Raw genomic sequence first — 18,824 nt, forward strand, 5'->3', positions numbered from 1 at the left:
TGGCCATATGCTTCTCCCACACTAGGTGTAGTGACACACATCTGTAGCCCCAGAATTTAGGAGGTAGAGACAGGAGGATCAGAAGTTCAGCTATTTAGGGAATATAGACCAGTATGGCCTATATGAGATCCTGTCTCAAAACTATAGAAACCTATAGAGATGATTAGGATGAAGAGCACTGGTTGCAGCTGGGCATGTGGTGCACACCTGTAATCCCAGCACTCTGGAAGGCAGGTGAATCGTTGTGAGTTCGAGGTCAGCCTGGTCTACAAAGGGAGTCCAGGGCAGCTAAGGCTACACAGAGAAACTCTGTCTCAAAAAAACAAAAAAGGGGGATTGTAAGAGCACTGGCTGCTCTCCCAGAGGACCAGAGTTTAATTCCTAGCACCCACATGGTGGCTCGTAGATGTCTGTAAACTCCAGTTCCAGGAAGATATGATGTCCTCTTCTGGCTTCCTCAGGTCCCGGGCATGCACATGGTACACAGATATACATGAAATAAAATAAAAATGACTGAAGAATAAACTAAGGATTACTTAAAACAAGCAATAAAAACAAAACAAAAAAAATCCATAAAACTCACCCTAGCCAGGAAGGAACAGATACAACAGTTGTTTTAAAAGACTTTTTCATAAAAGCAAGAATGAAGAATGTCCTGGGGTCGGTGGGACTCAGTGGGGAAAGGGTGGTGAGGGGACCTGCTACCATCCTGTTGACCTGAGTTCTATCTGGAGACCATATTGTAGGAAAAGCTGACTCTAGCAAATTGTCCTCTGATCTCCGCATGTGTGCTGTGGTACATGTGCAACACACACACACACACACACACACACACACACACTCATGCACACAAAATATTTATTTTTTAAAATTCATTTATTTATTATTTATACAATGCTCTACCTGCATGTACACCTACACACCAGAAAGGGCACCAGATCTCATTATAGATGGTTGTGAACCACCATGTGGTCGCTGGGAATTGAACTCAGGACCTTTGGAAGAGCAATCAGTACTCCTAACCTCTGAGCCATCTTTCCAGCCCAAAATAAAATATTTCTATGTGGGTTTTTTGTTTTTGTTTTTCTTGTTAGTTTGGTTGGGTTTGGGGTTTGAGACAGAGTTTCTCTGTGTAGCCTTGGCTGTCCTGGACTCACATTGTAGACCAGGCTAGCCTCGAGCTCACAGAGATCCACCTGCCTCTGCCTCCCTGAGTGCTGGGATTACAGTCACGTGCCACTGGGCCTTGCTTGTTTCTACATTTTAAAATAAGAACACCTCCCTTTTGTGCATGAAATCTATCTGCCCATGTGCCTATAAAAAGCAGAGATAGACATGTGTCCTGCGTTGTCGTTGTCACTTAAATATCCCTGCCAATGTTTCTAAATTAACACCCTATTAAAGAATAGCTTGTGAGCCACCCTCAGAGACTGCTGGACCACTGTCAGGTTCCGTCACTGTGGCTGTCAACTGCTTCCATATGTTATTTTCAAAAACACTACGCATGGTGATGCCAGGAGCCTGGGTGCACAGTGATGACTTACTGCTGCTGTCACACCATGGGGCTGCTGTGGTATCTCCTCTCCCTACATGACAACTGGCCATGACTTGTCCCATTGGGCTCTTCCATAGGGCCTTCATGTGGGACCAACTCTGAGCCAAGGGAGGCAGTCTTTGCAGAGGTGCCCCTTGATCTGGAAACCAGTCATGCAAAGGTCTGGTAAAAAGGGTGTTCTGGGCATACGGAATGGCAAGGGAAGGGTTCGAAGCTGACAGCATTATGGAAAACCCAAGAAGAATATGGTTGGAAGACCGTCAATGAGGACAGGAGTGGCCTATCTGAGGGCTGGTCATGGCCTTAGAGCCACCCTAGGAGCTTAGATGGTATCCTAAATGAAGTTGTGAGCAATTCCAGGTTTTAAACAGGCTCAGGTAGGGGTGTGTGTGTGTGTGTGTGTGTGTGTGTGTGTGTGTGTGTGTGTGTGTGTGTGTGTGTAAAATGTTATTCTCCCTGGAGACTAAGGAGAGATTTTCAAGGAGTGGGTCAAAACAGATGAGAAGAAGCCAGGAGGGGTGACACACACCTGCAATCCCAGCACTCAGGAGGCAGAGGCAGGTGGATCACTGTGAGTTTGAGGCCAGCCTGGTCTACAAAGTGAATCCAGAACAGCCAAGGCTACACAGAGAAACCATGCCTTGAAAAAACAAAACCAACCAACCAACCCCCTCAAAAAAAAATCCCAAACAAACAAAAATAGATGGGAAGAGACCCATAGAGTCCAAGGGACTTAGGACAGAGGATTAGATCTCTCTGCCCCTCTGTTTCCTTACCTGTAAAATGGAGACAAGACAGCCCACACCTGAGGCCTCTGGGAGTTTGTGATATAAAATTATTGAGCACTCAATTAAAATAGTGTCTCATTCCACATAATTCACCCTGTTCCAAGATTTCCCACGTGTGTTTCCCTCCTCTTCTGGTGCTGTCATTGCTGGTGTTTTGTTTTGTTTTGACATTTTGAGACCAGGTTTTCTTTTTCTTTTCTTTTTTTTGGGGGGGGGGTGGGGGGGACTGTTTTGTTTTGTTTTGTTTTTTGAGACAGGGTTTCTCTGGGTAGCCTTGGCCGCCCTGGACTCTCAGTGTAGACCAGGCTGGCCTCAAACTCACAGTGATACACCTGCCTCTGTCCCCCTAGTGCTGGGATTGAAGGCATGTGCCACCATGCCCGGCTGAGACCAGGTTTTCTATAGACCAGGATGATCTTGATCTCCTAACTCACGGGCATCCCCTCCCAACGCTGGAGTCTGTTACAAGCTTGGGGCACCTTGCCCATCTTGTCTTATTTTTCCTGTCTAACAAACTTTAATTATCACTGTTATTAAAATTTGGTGACCCAGGACAGGAGATTTTGTTGTTGTTTACCTAGGATGCTTGGTAACATCTCTTGGCCCCAGGCTCCATCTCCAGCACCGCAATTCAATTGATTGCTGTAAGCATCCATAGCTACTCTGTGCCATTTATAAAGACCTACCTTACAAAAGGGACTTGCGCTGTGACATATTTAGGTTACTTTGCACTTGAAGATGTGTCAAGGCAGCAGGCAGTCAGCTGGAGGAAACCATAGCTCAGGGTTGAGGCAGCTGCTAGTGATCCAGCCCAGCTGTGGGTGCCCCATAGGGCAGCTGCTTCCTGGCTTGGATGATCCTAAAGACCCATTGTTTTCTGGAAACACCCCTGCCTCCCTGAGTGTCCAGACCCAGAAGAAGCCACTGCTGTCTGGACAGTGTGGCTCAGCTGCCTTCAACAATTGCTCTCTGACACCCACAGTGAACCAGGCAGATGCTGCACACTGTGGTGATAGGCCTCCGTTCAAAAGCGCATTGGGTGGATTTCACAAGAACATAAAGAAGGGTGAAGGCGGACTTTGGCTTTTCATTTCCCCAAAATAGATAAGTTATAATTTTCTATCTCCTCTCTCTCTCTCTCTCTGTCTCTCTGCCTCCCACCTACCTCCCACCCCCACCCCTCACTGAGACAGGCTCTCACTTCATAGTCCACGTCTGAAACTTACACTATAGCCTAAGATGGCTCCACACTAACAGTAAACCTTCTGCTCCAGCCCCCTGAGTCATAGAATTACTAATAACTAGCTTTCAAAGAGGTGAAATTGTGAATCTCCAGCAAATATAAAGTAATTGGCTAGGCACAGTGGCTCACACACACTATCCCTGTATTCGGGAGGTGGAGACAGGAGGATCAGAAGTTTAAGGTCAGCCTGGACTACAGAGAAGCAATATTTAACAAACAGAAGCCGGGCGTGGTGGCGTATGCCTTTAATCCCAGCTCTCGGAGGCCGAGGTAGGCAGATCACTGTGAGTTCGAGGCCAGCCTGATCTACAAAGTGAGTCTAGGACAGCCAAGGGTACACAGAGAAACCCTGTTTCAACAAACAAACAAACAAACAGAAATAAAACAATAACAACAACAAAACCAAACAAAAACTCTAGAAAAGTATCCTGTCGCTTCACTAAGTCTGAGCCTGTGGTCAACACGCCACGAGAACCTACAACCCCACCCTTTAAGCTGGTTTCTGCAAGCCCCCACAGGAAACACTCCGGGGGGGGGTGGTATACCAGGATCTTCTGGTCCCCTTCTGTGAGCATTCTTTCTAACTATTGCTTAAAGGGTCAGCACAGACTCACAGAAAGCCCCTGGTCTCCCACTTTAGACAGAACTAGGTTCCATGCTCTGGCTTTTTACCTCCTAAAGACTCAACGGTCCCTACAGCACGTGGCTCCCGCCCCATCCATCATGAGACCAACAAATGGCTAATGAGGACCCTGGGGACACAGCTGAGAGGGAGAAGGGTTGTTGTCCTCTGTGACTTAGATATGACTATGGACACGGGAAGATCCTAATCAGGCTGGAAGAACCAGTCTGCTTTTCAGAATGGCATCAGAGATTCCTTTTTCAGGAAGTGGCATTCGAGAAGAGTCTAGAAGGATGCGTGGTATCCCAAGGGTAAAATGCTGATTGAATGTTTGGGGGTAGCAGGAAAGCCCATGGACAAGACTTCGATCCTGGTGAGGAAGCATGGGACATAGAAAATCACAAAGGGTTTGGAAGGTTCTGGACCTTGAAGATACCTAGGCACTGAAGGATGGTTAGAAGGGAGCAACAGGATGGAAACTGGGGTTTCTAAAAACTCAAGCATGGGGCCGGTACCATACAGCAACTGCATTCCTTAAATGTTTGCTGAAGTTCTAAAGAAAAGTGTGTTAACATGCGAAACAGGCAGAGCCTAGGGGTAACAAGCCAGTCCTCTCCTTTTCAACTTCATATTGGAAAGTCCCTGTGGTTGTGGCTCACCATGGGGGCCAGGGGAAATCTCTGTTGGCATGCTATGACTCCATCACTCACTACCTGTCTGGGAGAACAGGTAGGTTGACCAGGGAGGTGATCCACTCTCCTAGGTGTGTAGAAGCCCCTCACAGGCCAGTTTGGAGAGTCTGAGTATTTCCAAGGATAGGTTAAGAAGGCCCCTGAAGGGGGGCTGCAGAGATGGCTCAGAAATTAAGAGAGCTGGCTGCTCTTCCAGAGGACCTGAGTTTGGTTCCTGGCATTCATGTTGAATAACGTACACCTCTCCATTGCCTCTTTGATCATTCTTGGGCACTGCACACACACACACACACACACACACACACACACACACACACACACACACAGAGAGAGAGAGAGAGAGAGAGAGAGAGAGAGAGAGAGAGAGAGAGAGACAGACAGACAGACACACACACACACACACACAGTGGAAGATATTTTTGTAAAGCGTTTTAAGTGTTCTTGGCAAAAAGTGTTAAATTAGTGTGCCGCTGACATATGAAGAATTGGAGCTCTTCCAGGCAGGGACAGTGGAGATTGGTCACAACCTTGCCATCTTGTCCCCTACCCCCAAGTACTTACTATGTGCCTAGTGCTGGTGAGGCAAGCACTCTACCACTGAGCTACACCACTAGCTCTTTCTTGCTTTTTTGAAGCAGGTCTCACTAAGTTATCCAGGCAGATCTTGAACTCTCAATCCTTCTGCCTCTGCTCCCCAAGTGCTAGAACTGCAGGTGTGAGCCACCAGCTAGCAAACATCCCTCAAGCTTCTCCCTTATCCCTGGGCCTGAGCCTGACGATGCCGATAGAGTAATAAGTAAACAAAAATTAAATATACATATGTATGCGAAGACACATATAATTCTAGTAATAAACTCACACACAGAAATCAGTGTTATTCTCACTTTACCCATAAAAAAACCAAGGCTCAGAGTAGTTAAGAATTTCAAGACAAAGGTGGTATACATGGGACTTTGACACAGCTGCGTGTCAGCACGCAGCAGGCAAGCATATAACTACAGGAGTCATAGCCTCCACACAGTTATAAAAGGGCTTACTAGGGCTACTCCTCTTGCACTTGGGGTGCGGGCAAAGTACCCCAGAGGATGTGGCATCTCCAGAAACCCTAAGGTTGGGAAGAGCAAGCAGAGCCAGAGCCTCCAAGGCAGGGCCGTGAAAGTGGCCTGGAGGCATGTGCTGTGGTTTCTTGGTGGCCTGGTGTAGCCACTGGCAATGACTGTAACTGGGACATTCTTTCCTCCAGATCCTGTTGGCCAAGGCACTTTATGACAACCATCCTGATTGTTCCGATGAGCTGGCTTTCTCCAAAGGGGACATCCTAACCATAGTGGAACAAAATGTGCCAGAAAGCGAGGGCTGGTGGAAATGTGTGCTTCACGGGAGGCAAGGCCTGGCTCCTGCCAACCGTCTCCAAATCCTCCAAGAGACCCCTGCAGACAGACCCTGTCACCCGTTCCTGAGAGACCTGGACACAGATCTCACCAGCTCAGAGGCGCCTTACCAGGTGCCCAATTTGTTCCGCCCACCACCCCCGGGGCCTGTGTATGAGCCAATGAAGAGCTGGGTAGAGGGGCCCCTGCCAGCTGCTGCCCAAGTCTATGAATTGCCTGACTCATCTTCCAGTGCCAGGATCATCTGTGAAAAGACTCTGAGCCTCCCCAAACAGGTGAGTGTGTCTCCAACTGAAAGCACAGGTAAAGTGTATGGGAAGGGAACAGCCAGGGCTTTCGACACACCCTGGCCATTGCTGTTCATCAGATCAAATGTGGGAAGCAGGACCTCAGAGCCCTACCAACCACCCTCTTAGCATCCCTGTGACTGCCCACCTCACCAAGACTGACCAATGTGTGATGTCAGTTGAAGGCCCATGGAGGCGTGTGCAGGAGCCCACATCACAGACATCACTAGAGACAAGAGGGACCCGTGATGGGTCAATTCATGTCAAAGGCCAGGCTCTGCTCATCACATTCAAGACACCCATCAGCCTTCACCCAGACCATTCACTCCTACAACTGTGGCAGAAGCATACAAGAGGACAGACAGAGATGAGGAGGTGATGGGTGGCCACAAAGGAGCTAGCGCAACCCCAAAAGTCCCCAAGTATGTGTGTGTGGGAGAGTGTTGGTTATAGATATTTTGCAAGTTTTTTTTTCACACATTTACTTATTTATTTGGGACCAGAGCATGCCTGGGCCACTGTACATGCTTGGAAATTAGAGGATGCTTTCAAGAGTTGGTTTTCTCCTTCCTTCCATGTGCAGGTCCCAGGGACAGGCTTGGTGGCAAATGCATTTGTCTGCTGATCCATTCCCACCCCACCTCCAAAACCTGCCCCAGAATATCATCTTTTGTTTCTGTCATCTCATGGCAAACCACAACACAGAGATAAGAATGGAGTGTTTCTATGTGGTTGAATCCTTTAACAAAAGACTAGGGGGAGAAGCCAAAACAGCTCTCTCTCTCTCTCCCTCTCTCTCCTCCCCTCTCCCTCTCCCTCCCCCCCCCCCCGTGTGTGTGTGTGTGTGTGTGTGTGTGTGTGTGTGTGTGTGTGTGTGTGCGCGCGCGCGCGCGCTTGTATGCAGGTGAATGTGTGGGCTGGAAAGACTGGAACCCACACAGATGGTTCTCCTCAGGAAGAAGGGTTGAGTAAGGAGAAAATTAAACAAGACAATGAGCAGGGGCTTTTATTGTATTCTGCCCTATGTCCCCAGAACCTTGCATGAGCCGGGTCCTCAATAAATAGTTCAAGAACAGGCAGGTGGACCGCTGTGAGTTTGAAGCCAGTCTGGTCTACAAAGCAAGTTCAGGACAGGCAAGGCTACACAGAGAAACCCTGTCTTGAAAAACAAAAAAAAAAAAAAAAGAAGAAGGAAAAAAAAAAAAAAAGAAAAGAAAAAAGACAGTCCACACAGCTGGGAGCTGAAGCTCAGTGCTGGGGCCCATGCTAACCATCATGTAAACCAGACCTGGGCAAGCACACTCGCAGTCCCAGCAGGCAGCAGATGGAGGCAGGAGGGGAGGAGTTAAGGGCCAGCCTTAGTTACATAGGGAGCTGAAGGCCAGCTTTTGCTACATGAAGTCCTGTCTCCCAAACAAACAAACAAACAAACAAGGCCAGCTTTTGCTACATGAAGTCCTGTCTCCCAAACAAACAAACAAACAAACAAAAACAAGCCCCCCCCCCCCCCGGCCTTAGTGCTCAATGACCATAGGCATCTTCTACCATCTGACGCTTGGCATGCTACTAAAATGACGCATGACCCCTGGCCATGTAGCCAACAGAGGCCTTAGTGGCTGACTCGTGTGGGGGAGACAGGGCTGGGGGGTTGCTTCAGTGGTATTTCTTTAAGATTAGGTCACTGGGAGGGGGGGCAATGCCATGGCATATCAGGTAAAGGACCCTCCCACTAAGAAGCCTGATAACCTGAGTTTGATGCCCATAACCCACATCATGAACAGACAAGCTCCACACACTGTCCTGGGGGAAAGTCATGCCAGCCCGTTTTCATTTGAATTTCCTTCCAAAACCAGTACAAGGGGGGTGGCAGGGGTCGGGGTGATAAAGCTCTGTCTCAGTCTCCAAGGAAAGCAGATGTGATGCTCACCCACTGATCCTAAGCCTCCCCAGTGCCCAGCACAGGGCCAGGATCCACTGCTGAGTGACAGAGGGAGTCCACCCAAGCGTGGCCTCGAGATGGCACGTGCAGGCTCTGCTCTCCATCTGCATGCAGACTGACACGACGTGAGGGGGAAACTAAGTCACTATTATCTCACTATCGAAGCTTAACTCGGGTGGACGGGTGCAGTGTGAGCAGCGAGGCCTGCCTTGCTGAAGCCAGTCAGAGAATGCATCCTTCCAGGGCGCCCCTGTGGTGAACAGGCTGCAGCCACTGAAGGGGAACTGACCCTGTGCAGGCTCTCCAGGACCACAGAAAGCACCTGGGGAATGTCCCTGCCTTTTCTCCTAACTGCATTCGGGTGGGCATCCTCCTCCTCCTCTCCCTTTTCCTCCCCCCCCACCCCGCTTCTCCTCATTCCCCTTTTTTCTTCTCTTCCTCTCTCCCTCCTCTCCCTCCTGCTCTTCCTCCTTCACCTTTCTTTCTTCTCCTCCTCCTTCCTCCTCTCCTCCTTTCCCTCCTTCTTTCATTTTAAAGGGCTGGTGTCCTGCCTTCCTCGACTTCAGATGTAGGTGCTAGCATTAGTAACTATGAGCACTAGGAACTCTCCAGAACCCTGTGTCTCTTTCTTCTCATATTGGGAGAGCACTCGACTGATGACATTGAAGGAACAAGTCATTTCACCAGTTCCATTTATTTATTTATTTATTTATTATGTATACAATGTTCCACTTGTATGTACCACCTGCGGGCCGGAAGAGGGCACCAGATCTCATCATAGATGGTTGTGAGCCACCATGTGGTTGCTGGGAACTCGACTCAGGACCTCTGGAAGAGCAGCCGGTGCTCTTAACCTTTGAGCCATCTCTCCAGCTCTATCCCAGAGCCAGTCTCCCAAGATTCAGAGTGGCCCCACGTTAAAAACCAAGGTGGCTGGAACATATTTGTCATGAGAGTTTCGTGTATGTGTCAGAAATACATGTAGGTGTGTCCATCCGGGTGAGGCCTGTGAGTGCCTTTGGATTAAAATAGCACACTCTGTGTGTGCTACACAAGAGGCTGTGGATTCCTGGGAGGTGAAACTGCCCATCCTGGCGAGCCCGGTGTGAACCCAGGGAGAGAACTAAAGCTTTCAAGTCAGTCTGTGTCTGCCTGTCTCCCTTACGGTAAAGCCAGATCTTTATCTTCAGCGTCTCTGCTCTCTGGGTGGCTTTTTTTTTTTTTTTTTTTTTTTTTTTTTTTTTTTTTAAGTGATCATGGCTGAAGCTACTCGTTTTTCACCTAGTGAGCCCTAGGAATTGAGCTCAGGTCATCAAACTTAGCAGCAAGCACCTCTACCCACGGAGCCACCTCACTGGCCCTGGTGCTAACCTTTCCGAGGAGCTTCTGTCAGTTTGTTACCTACAGACCCCAGAAGCACAGCTCAGCTACTAGCATCCGCACGCACCAGAACAAAAGCATCTCCCAGGAGCCCATGCCCCGCCCCCCCCCTGCCTACTCCCCCCACCCTCCCCCCACCAGCCTCTTTCCCCAGGAAAACCGCTCTTCGGAGTTTTTGTTTTACTTTCATCCCGACTTCCTTTTGTGTGTGACTTAGAACACACACAAAACCACACAGAGAACACATTTCCATTCTGAGAAGGGACACTTTGGTATTTCAAGTGTAAAGGGACGGATTTCCTGCCGATCCTCACTTGGAATTGTGTCCTTCTGCCTCTGTAAGCTTTGGAAACCACAGCTCTCAGGACTGTCCCTGTCTGAAATGTAACACCACCACTCCCGCCCGCCAAAAGGGACATTTTTGAAGTGGCACACACAGGAAAGTCCCTGGGTGAACTGTAGGTGCTCCCACGATCACACGTAACCCACAAATGATACATTTGCATAAAATAGGCCTGAAGTCCTGAGGGACTTGGCAAGGAAGGACTTGGAAAAGGTCTAAGAGGGAGGGGCAGGGGAAACCTGGATGTGGATTTAATTAAAAATGCAATCAAAGGATTGATGAGTTTGATCCTGGGCCAGTCAGCCTAGGACCATCGGGGACAGAACCAGGCTTTGATTTTTCTGATAGGTATATATATACATGTGTGTTTGTGTGAGAGTGTGTTTATGGGGGTGTACACTCATTTCCATGTATAGATGAGAATGTGGGCATATACATGGAGAGGTCAGAGGTCAGCCTCAAGTTGTCCACCTTGCTTTGTTTTGTTATTTTAAGGCAACATTTAAGCAGAGCATGATGGAACACATCGTTAATCCAAGCCCAGAGGATGCAGCTGCAGGTGAATCTCTGTGGGCTTGAGGCTGTTCAGCCTGGTCTACATAGCAAGTTCCAGGCCAGCTGGGACTAAAGAGTGAAATCCTGTCTCAAAAACAAACAAGCAAAAACTCTCCCCTGCATTTATTTGAGGCACATGCTTGCTACATATGGGAAAGTCAGAGTTCAGTTTACTAGAGTCGGTTCTCTCCTTCCACTATTTGTCCTGGCTTGGTGGTGAGCGCCTTTACCCAATGAGAGAGCCCTCTCACCAGCTGTATCTTGTTTTTTGGGACAAGGTCTCTCACTTGCTTGGAACTTGCCCATTCTGCTAAGCTTGATGGTCAGGGTCCCCACCCCCACCCCCCGCCTCCTTAGTGCTAGGGTTACAAGTGGATACAGCCATGCCCAGCTATTTTTGTTTGTTTAAGACAGGGTTTCTCTGTGTAGCCCTGGCCATTCGTGAGCTCACTCTGTAGACCAGGCTGGCCTCGAACTCACAAAGATCCACCTGACTCTTCCTCCCAAGTGCTGGGATTAAAGGTGTGCGCTGCTACCACTGCCGCCACCGCCACCACCACCACCCAGCCTGCCCGGCTATTTTTACAAAGGTTCTGGGGATTGAACTTAAGTATTGATGTTTACAAGGCAAAGTACTTTACTGACTGAGCCATCTTTGAAGCCAGAGTTCAGAAGATTGCTGAACCCAGGGAGCTGGAGGCATCTCACAAGCAGCTACAGACTTATAATGTGAGGGAAAGGTGGGTTTAGGTGAAACACGACAGACAAGGTGTTGGACAGCTTGCAGCACAAGCTTGGGCTGCAAGGTCTGTCCCTGGAGACAAGAAGGCAGAGACAGGTGGGATGGGAGGCTGGACCCTCTTTCCAAGCTTGTGAAGAGAAGTCTGCTCCCCCATGTAGGTGACACAGGTGTCCAGGCAAGAGTGGCTGTTTCCTTTTTAGGACAGACTTAAGATAAGTCCTGCTCCTGGGAACCAGGTCTCTTGTAAATAAGAAAGTGGTTGTCGTATAGAGAAAGTGTGTTTTTTGGCCCTGGATGGTTCAAGTATGTACTTGGAGAGAGTCGTGTCATATGGCTTTGTGGCAGCTTTATCCAGCAGCTGAGGGACAGCCAGAAACTGTTTCCATGGGATGCTGCCCTGGGCTGTGTGCCTTTATTCGCCAAGTCATCCCAAACTTGGGTCCTAGGGGTAGTGATAAAGAAAGGGACCCTGGCCTGGTGTCCTCAGAAGCTGCTCCTCAGCCTGGATTGTACCTCCCATCCCATCTCCATATTAAAATCCTGGCCCCTGACCCGACACAACGCCTGGTTCTGTGGGACCTAGCTAGGTGCTCCATCTTCCTCTGGGATCTCAGTAACTTTAATTTTTTTTCCCCTCTCTTACCTTACTCCTCAGCCTGTAGCTTTGGTATGACATGTCCTATTGTGTACTGTGTTGTCCCATGACAATATTGTACTGTATTGTACATTTTCCTTTGTACTGTAAGTCCTGGCACCTGTAACATTTAGCCTATTAAACCAAAACAAAACAGGGCAGGAAGTGCAGCTCAGTTGGTAGAGTGCCTGCCTAACATACATGAAGCCCTGGGTAAACCCTGGGTTTGAGCCTGAATATCACATAAAACCAGGCAAAGTTGGTACATGACTGTAATCCTAGCTCTTGGGATGGAGACCAAAAATAAAAAATTTAAAATTTAAAAAAAAAAAATAGGGCTTTAAAGTCATCCTTGGCTTCATAGAGTGTTTGAGGCTGGCCTCCAATCATGAGACACGCTTGTCTCCTGCAGGCTCCCAGGGCCCCCTCTGCACTCAGTTCACCAGGCATGCACACCAAGAATCTATATTCTAACCCATGTGGATCTGATGCAGGCACTGTGGTCCTCCTTGTAAGGAAGACATGCCCATCACCATGGGCCCCACCTGCCAGCATCCCATGCTTCCTAGACTCCAACAGGTACTTCCAACCTTTGACCTTATCACTTACAACATTTATGCTTGAGAACTGTATAATCAAGTTTTTAAAGCTTGCAGAAACCCTTACAATGTTTTACATAACTGTAGGGTTATGTGTTGGGCTGCAGTCACAGCTATCTTCAGCCTGTAATGGCCTCAGGATGGCCCCACCTGCTAGTGACAAACACTCAATGCTGTCGTTGTAGTCCAGAAGGTGACTTTGATCTTGGCCCTCTTGACTCCGTTCTTCTTCTTTCCTAGACCCTCTTTGAGCTTCCCAGACCTGCAAGGGCCTTGTTGCCAACTCTCCCTTCCCAGGTATATGATGTGCCCGTCCAGAGGCTCGTCTCCTCCACCCTTAAGGTGAGCCTCACTCTGCAACCCTTCCCCACCTGAGCCTTGGTGCCCAGTCTCTGAGTTCCCCATGTCGTTTGCAATTTCAGCTTCCTTCATTCTGAAGGCTGCCAGCATTTACTTGGGTGACTGCTGGGATGTGTGTGAGCCTGTACCCCTGCACCCCACCCCCATACCTTCAGCTATGAAGGTGCTTTTTAAAGTGTCAAGTCCATCACCATAATGGAATTCATTATTATGTACGCTTACTATATGGTAATTAAAGGCCTTAGGGTTGGGGAAGTGGCACTATAGATAAACTGTTTGTGTTACAAGTATATGAAAACTGCCAGGTGTGTGCCCACGCCTTTAATCCCAGCACTCAGGAGGCTGAGGTAGATGGATTGCTGTGAGTTCGAGGCCAGCCTGGTCTACAAAGTGAGTCCAGGACAGCCAAGGCTACACAGAAAATCCCTGTCTCAGACAAAACAAAACAAAAACCAACCAATGAAACAACAACAACAAAAGCAAGTGTATGAAGACCTGAACTCAGATCCCCAGAACCCACACAAAGCCAGGCACGGTACTGAGGCTCTCAGCCCAGTGTTTTTATGGTGAAATGGGAAGTGGAGACAGGAAAATCCCCAGTTAGGCCACGTAGCCAGGCCAACACAGTATTGAAAAAGAAACCCTGCCAGTCAAGGCAGAAGGTGTGGTCCCAGCTCCACACGTGGGTCATGGTACATATATGTCCATGCTTAGACACACACACACACACACACACACACACACACACACACACGGGGGCGGGGACAGAGAGAGGGACAGAGAGACAGGGAGATAGACATAGACACAGAGAAAAAGATACAGAGTTAATTTTAGTTTAAAAAGAGTAGTTAAAGTTGGTGGTTGAACATGCCTATCATAGCATGACACACACACTTGCCCCTCTCAAAGAACTTGACCACAAGCCTCAAAGTGTCCAGGGATTCGTGTCTTTCATTAGAGAAAACACTGAACTTATGGATTTGTATGGGAAACCTTTCGAAAAGAGAAATCAAACTTGCCCTTCTTTGTGGCCTTTCCCTAGAAGCCAGAAAAACAGCAGTTCTATGACATACCCACCAGCTCCCAGAAGGCAGCGCTCCACCCCTCTTCCAACCAGGCGAATGTGAGTATCAACAGAGTGGGGATAGGGAACGAGGTGGCTGAGCATCCTCTGGGAACTTTATTAGCTATGATCTTTCTGCTGCTGTGATGCAATACCTGAGGCCAGCAGCTTATGGAGAGGGAAGGCTTACTTCATCTCACTGTTTCAGAGTGGGCTGGTTGCTTTGGAAACTGTGGTGTGGCGCAGTTCATCTCAGTGAGAGCATGTGGTAGAAGAAGATGCTTGCTCTATGGAGGCTAGGGAGCAAAGAGAAAGGAGCAGAGAGGGTTGGAGTCCCAGCATCCCCTTCAAGATGAGGGCCTTGATGGCTCAACTTCCATCTGCGAGGCCTCACTTTCCAAAGGCTTCATTACCTTCCAACAGCTGCACAGGCTGAGGACCAAGCCCTCAACATTGGGGAACATTCTGACATTCCGACATACCAGAAGTCAGGTGCCAGGTCCTCATAGCTGGCTCTGCTGCACTGGGGACGAAATCCCTCCTTGCCCTGGTGTTCTAGACTAGGGCAGCGGGCTAGGGGTGGCTCTGTTGGTAAGTGTTTGTCTTGCAAGCATGAAGACATGAGTTTAAATCCCCTGTGCTCACATCTTTTGTTTAAATGTGGAGCTGGAGCATTGGCTAAGAGCATCACTATTCTTCCTGAGGTCCCAAGTTGCCAGCATCCACACGACTGCTCAGGGCCATCTGTAATTCCAGTCCCAAGGGGTCTGATGCTTTTTTTAGCCCCTGTGTGTAGCAGGTGTGCATATGGTACGCACACACGCAGGCAAAGACCCATATACATAAAAATAATATTTATTTTAAAATGCTCGGCACAAGCCAGCAGTCCCAGAGCAGTTGGGGTAGAGATGGGGCGAGGGGGCCAATTGCTAGAGCTGGTGGACCAGAGAGTCTAGAAAGTTTTAGGTTCAGTGAAAGACCCTGTCTCAAAAAACATGGTGAAGAGTGATAGAGGAAATGGATGCCAATGTACATCTCTGGCCTCTACATACACATGCTCAAATACATGCATGTGCACACATGTACACACAGACAGACAGAAAGAGAAGGAGAGAGGGAGAGAGAGCAGGATAAGCTAAGTGTTGGTTTGGATAAGTCGTTTAACTTCCTCATGCCTCCATTCTTACTACAGGTGTTCTGGAATATTCTGTGAGATCATTTGTATAGCACACAGAGAAAAAGCTCAGTAGGTGCTGTAGAGAGCACATAGACATGTATTAGATCATGCTCTTACCTCTACTTGGAGGGACATCGTTTGAGGGTCCTCATGAGCATTTGTCATTGCCTTCTACCACATGCGTCCCACAGGCATGCTCCTGTCCAAGGTCGGGATTAGAGGATTACCCTATACTGATGCATTTCAGCAATACTATGAGTGATGTGTGGAAGTTTCTTAGATGTGGAAGGAAAGCTAAATGCCCATTAGAGGCCTAGGGACAAATGGGGCTACAAGGGGTATGAGTGGGTTTTCTAAACCCAGGGGAAGAAAAGCATCTCAGGAAGGTGGATGCTTTGTGAGTTCCTTTTGCTATGACAAAGCACCGTGACTGAGGTAACTTATAAAATAAAGCACTTAATGGCGGTTATGCTTCCAGAGCCCATAATAGCATTAGGAAGGCGCAGTAGTAAGAACAGCTGGAAGCTTACATCTTGAACCATAAACAGAGGGCAGAGAGAACACAGGGCATGGTGACAGAAAGCTTTCCCATGTGACCCATCTCCTCCTATAATGCCACATCTAATCCTCCCAGATAGTTTGGTCAACTGAGAACCAATATTCAAACGTATAAGCCCATGGGGGCTGCTCTTGTTCAAACCACCATGGACATACAGACAAAGATGGGTTGTCGTGGAAGGGCAGAGGAAGGAGGTGAAGCCAGACTGTGACAAGAGCAGTGGGGAGCCACTGAGGGAACCTGAGCAAGTGGCACTCAGATGTGAGGAGCCTGTTTGGCTCTCCCTGGATTGCTACTAACAGGCACAATTTTATGTGGTTCTTCCCCAGGGACAGAGAACTATGCTGGCACCAACAATCGCCTTCAGACAAGGCAGCAGCTACAACCCCTTACCCAGCCCTCAGAGATCAGAATGGATCCATGACACTCCAATGGTGCTGGGAACGGCCGACGTCAGAAATGTGTCTCTAACTAGTGTCACCAAAGAATTGGAGTCCAGCACCATTCCAGGCTCCTCCGCCATTGTCAGCCACACTGGAGCTGTGACCCTCCCCCGACAGCTAGGGGACACTGTGCAGAAGAAAGGCAGCCTTCCAGAGGAGCCTTCCTATGCCTTCCCGAGACCCAGGGGCCCATTTCCTTCTGACGAAGGCAGCAGCTACCAGGTCCCTTCCAGCTTTCTCATTCCCAGAGTGGAGCAACAGAACACGAAGCCTAACATTTACGACACCCCTAAAGCCATGCAGGGCGTGTCTCACGACATTCCTAAAACCATGCAGGGTGTGTCTCACAACACCCCTAAAGCCATGCAGGGTGTGTCTCGGGCTGGAAAGGAGCTGGAGAGAGGCAGAGAGGCTCCAGAGAATGTCCCCTGGATGTCCAGGCAGACCAATTCCCCGTCTCCTGATCCAGACCGACTATCTGTTGCCAGCTCAGACAGCAGAGCGAGTGTGGTGTCTTCATGCTCCTCCATATCCACGGACTCCTCCTTGGGCTCCTCCTCAGAGGACTCAGCCAAGGAGCTATGGATGGACATAGACTTTGCCAGAGACACAGCAATGGCCCTGCAGCACAAAGTGGCTAGCTCAGCGGCTGGCCTGCTGCTCTTCGTTAGCAGGACTTGGAGGTTCAGAGACTCCCTAGAGGCCAACATCGAGACAATCCGAAGGGCCGCTGACCACGTCGAAGAATCCTTAAGAGAGTTTCTGGATTTTGCCCAAGGGATTGGTGGGATGGCCTGCAATATCACGGACAGCCACCTGCAGGCCAGGATTAGAGACCAGCTCCAGACTATCTCCAGCTCCTACCAGGCTCTGCTAGATGCCAAGGGAAGCCTGGACTGCTGCAACTGGTCCCTCGACGTTCTTGTGTCGGACAAAGCCCAAAACAGCTTGGATGACCTGGAGAGGTTTGTCATGGTGGCACGGATTGTTCCAGAAGACGTCAAGAGATTCACCTCCATTGTCATTGCCAACGGGAGGCTCCTTTTTAAACAGAACTGTGAGAGAGGAGAGGTGGAGTCCAAGTGTGAAAAATGCATCCAGCCTCCCCAAAGAGAAACTGAGTCCTGCCAAAAGAGCAGTCCGTTCAACCAACAAGTGGCAACCGAACACTCCCTTGAACTAGCAAAGAAAACTGGAGTGAATGTCTGCGGACAGGTGAGTTCAGGGTGATAAACAGTATACCCGGGGGCTTCATTTGTTACCCAAGATGGGCGTCACTGAGGGGGTGCTGGCAACATCGTCATGTAGGAGTGCCCTCCTGCCCGCATGTATGGAAGCCAGAGACAACCCTGCGTTATTCCTCAGTGTCCCTCTCTGGCCAGGACATGGCCACGTAGGCTGGGCTGGCTGGACGGCAGGGCCTAGGGACCTGCCTTTCTCTGCCTCTCAGCACTGGAATGACAAGTTTGTGCTCCCACAGCCTACCTTTTCCCATGAGCTCCAGGGGCTGAGCCCAGGTCTTCGTACTTGCAAAGCACTTCACTGATTGGAAGATCTCCCTGGCCCTCTTTGAGTGTGTCTGCAGGTGCTGTGCTGGGCTGTGGTGTCTGCCTCTGTCATTTCCATCTTACTGTTTTATTGTTGTTTTGTTTTTTCAGACAGGATCTCACTATGTAGCCCTGGCCTGGAACCCACTATGTAGACCAGGCTGTCTGGAATCACAGAGATCTACCTCTGCCTCTGCCTCTCCCTCCTGCCTCTGCCTCTGCCTCTCCCTCCTGCCTCTGCCTCTGCCTCCTGCCTCCTGCCTCTGCCTCCTGCCTCCTGCCTCTGCCTCCTGACCTTTGCCTCCTGACCTTTGCCTCCTGCCTCCTGCCTCTGCCTCCTGCCTCCTGCCCCTGCCTCTCCCTCCTGCCTCTGCCTCCTGCCTCTGCCTCCTGCCTCTGCCTCTACCTCTGCCTCCTGCCTCCTGCCTCTGCCTCCTGCCTCTGCTTCCTGCCTCCTGCCTCCTGCCTCTGCCTCCTGCCTCCTGCCTCTCCCTCCTGCCTCTGCCTCCTGCCTCTGCCTCCTGACCTTTGCCTCCTGCCTCTTGCCTCTGCCTCCTGCCTCCTGCCTCTGCCTCCTGCCTCCTGCCTCTGCCTCCTGACCTTTGCCTCCTGACCTCTGCCTCTGCCTCCTGAAGGCTGTGTTTAAAGGCATGTATCACCATAACTGGCACCAGTCTCTTTTTACTACTTATTGTTGAGACAGTATCTCCCTAAGTTGTCCAGGTGGGCTTCGAACTTGGGTCCTTCCCTCCTTAACCTCCTGTCCTACTTAGGGTGACTGTCACTGTGATAAAACATCACAACCAAAATCAAGGTGCAGAGGAAAGGGTCTATTTGGCTTACACTTCCACATCATAGTCTAACCCTGAAGGCAGACATGACAGGAAGTCAAGCAGGGCAGAAGC

At 49.5% G+C, this 18,824-nt stretch overlaps 1 protein-coding gene across 1 annotated transcript in view; it reads left to right on the forward strand.

Moving 5' to 3' along the window:
• The window catches only part of Cass4 (Cas scaffold protein family member 4), a 38,059-nt gene that overhangs the window by 14,977 nt on the left and 4,258 nt on the right, over positions 1-18,824 (forward strand). The window contains exons 2-5 of the mRNA XM_051143884.1: positions 6,144-6,566; positions 13,011-13,112; positions 14,173-14,253; positions 16,259-17,587. Coding sequence (XP_050999841.1) covers positions 6,144-6,566; positions 13,011-13,112; positions 14,173-14,253; positions 16,259-17,587 — 1,935 coding nt within the window. The remainder of the gene's footprint in view (positions 1-6,143; positions 6,567-13,010; positions 13,113-14,172; positions 14,254-16,258; positions 17,588-18,824) is intronic.

This window comes from Acomys russatus, chromosome 4 (assembly GCF_903995435.1).
Source record: "Acomys russatus chromosome 4, mAcoRus1.1, whole genome shotgun sequence".
NCBI lineage: Eukaryota > Metazoa > Chordata > Mammalia > Rodentia > Muridae > Acomys > Acomys russatus.